The sequence below is a fragment of the Haliaeetus leucocephalus genome, unplaced genomic scaffold (assembly GCF_000737465.1).
Source record: "Haliaeetus leucocephalus isolate CR32 unplaced genomic scaffold, Haliaeetus_leucocephalus-4.0 Scaffold227, whole genome shotgun sequence".
Taxonomy (NCBI): Eukaryota; Metazoa; Chordata; class Aves; order Accipitriformes; family Accipitridae; genus Haliaeetus; species Haliaeetus leucocephalus.
The window spans coordinates 722,443-724,214 of NW_010972663.1; the positions used below are offsets into that span (position 1 = coordinate 722,443).

General features: G+C 65.0%; 1 protein-coding gene across 1 annotated transcript in view; it reads left to right on the forward strand.

The window, feature by feature from the left end:
* STRN4 (striatin, calmodulin binding protein 4) overlaps nucleotides 1-1,772 on the forward strand; it is a 5,990-nt gene that overhangs the window by 3,921 nt on the left and 297 nt on the right. Inside the window, exons 10-16 of the mRNA XM_010567218.1 lie at nucleotides 26-201; nucleotides 301-348; nucleotides 437-558; nucleotides 799-969; nucleotides 1,058-1,198; nucleotides 1,286-1,384; nucleotides 1,482-1,568. Of these exons, the coding sequence (XP_010565520.1) occupies nucleotides 26-201; nucleotides 301-348; nucleotides 437-558; nucleotides 799-969; nucleotides 1,058-1,198; nucleotides 1,286-1,384; nucleotides 1,482-1,568 (844 nt within the window). The remainder of the gene's footprint in view (nucleotides 1-25; nucleotides 202-300; nucleotides 349-436; nucleotides 559-798; nucleotides 970-1,057; nucleotides 1,199-1,285; nucleotides 1,385-1,481; nucleotides 1,569-1,772) is intronic.

Below are 1,772 nucleotides of genomic sequence, written 5' to 3' on the forward strand. Positions count from 1 at the left end.
CCCCCCCCCAATTGTGTCCCCACAGCTGCCAGAGGGCCGGGATGCCCTGAAGAAGACGTGGAGCCCCAAGTTCACCCTGCGCAGCCATTACGATGCCGTGCGGGGTCTGGCCTTCCACCCCGCCGAGGCTGCCCTGCTCACTGCCTCCGAGGACGGCACCCTCAAGCTCTGGAACCTCCAGAAACCCGTCGCCCCCAAAAAGTGGGTGCTGGGGGGGTGACAGAGGGGTGACAAGGATGGGGACGCTCCCCCCCACCCCCGCCAGGTATGGTTGTCACCTCACTCTTGTCCCCTTTCCAGGAACGCGGCGCTGGACGTGGAGCCGGTGTACGCTTTCCGTGGACACAGGTGGGGGGACACGGGCCAGTCTGGTGGGGGGAGCGGGTGGCTCTGGGGACACCTCGGGTTCCCTGTCACCTTGTCCCTGTCCCCGCAGGGGCCCGGTGCTCGCTGTTGCCATGGGCCGTGACAGCGCCCTGTGCTGCAGCGCTGGCGTGGACGCCCGCATCCGCTGCTGGCACCTGCCTGACCTCGACATGGACCCCTATGACGGCTATGGTGGGTGTCCTCTCCCCTTCCTGCTGGGGGTGGGGGGGACGACACAGCGACAGGGATGACGTGGGTGACATCTGCATGGTGTCACCCCTTTTAGCTGCAATGTCACCACAGTGTTCCCCTCTGGCTGTCATGCCACCCTTCTGGCTGCAATGCCACCCATCCCAGCTGCCGCATCACCCCCCCAGCCACCCTGTTCCCCCGTCCCCCCTGCCCTGAGGTGACCTTTCCCGGTGTCCACAGACCCTGGCGTGCTCAGTGGTGTCCTGGAGGGTCATGGGGACGCTGTCTGGGGCCTGGCCTTCAACCCCACTGGCGACCGCCTGGCCTCCTGCTCCGCTGACGGCACTGTCCGTATCTGGGACCCCCAGCGCGAGGACGGCGCTTGCCTCAGCACCTATGACGCCCAGAGCGGTGAGCCGGGTGGGGGGGGCATCCCCTCAGCATTGGGGACATCCCCACCACCCCCCTGTCACCCTCCCTGTCCCCCCTTCCCCTGCAGAGCATGGTGTCCCCACCTCTGTCACCTTTTCGGCCACCCAACCTGGCCATGCTGTAGCGGCTTTCCAGACGGGCACCGCGGTGCTCTACGACGTGGAGGTGGCTCGACCTCTTTTGGTGCTTGAGGCCCGGTCGGGTGGTGGTGAGTCTCACTGTGACAGGTGTCCCCCGTGTCCCCCATGTCACTGCCACAGGGGCGATGGGACCTGATCCTGGTGTCCCCACACAGGTGGCAGCCAGATCAACCAGGTGGTGAGCCACCCTTCACAGCCCCTCACCATCACCGCCAGCGATGACCGCGGCATCCGCTTCCTCGACAACCGGACAGGTTGGTTTGTTTGGGGCCTTCGTTAGCCCTAATGAGGCTGGGGGAGGGGGTTGGGGACATCCCTGTCGCCACTGTCACTCCCCTTTCCCACCACCAGGTAAAGTCGTACACTCCATGGTGGCCCACTTGGATGCTGTCACCTGCCTGGCTGTCGATCCCAACGGTGTCTTCCTCATGTCCGGCAGTAAGTGTCCCTGTCCTCGTCCTGCTGCTCATCTGCGTAATGAGAGCACCAGGTTTCAGCCCTCCTCGGCCACTGCTTCCTGCATCTTGCTCCTGTGCCCTCCCTGTGCTGTCACCACCCTGGGCTGACCCAGAGGACCTGAAGTTCCCCCAAATTCCTGCAACCCCCCCCTCCTGCACCTTTTATGTGTCTTCCAACCTCCCA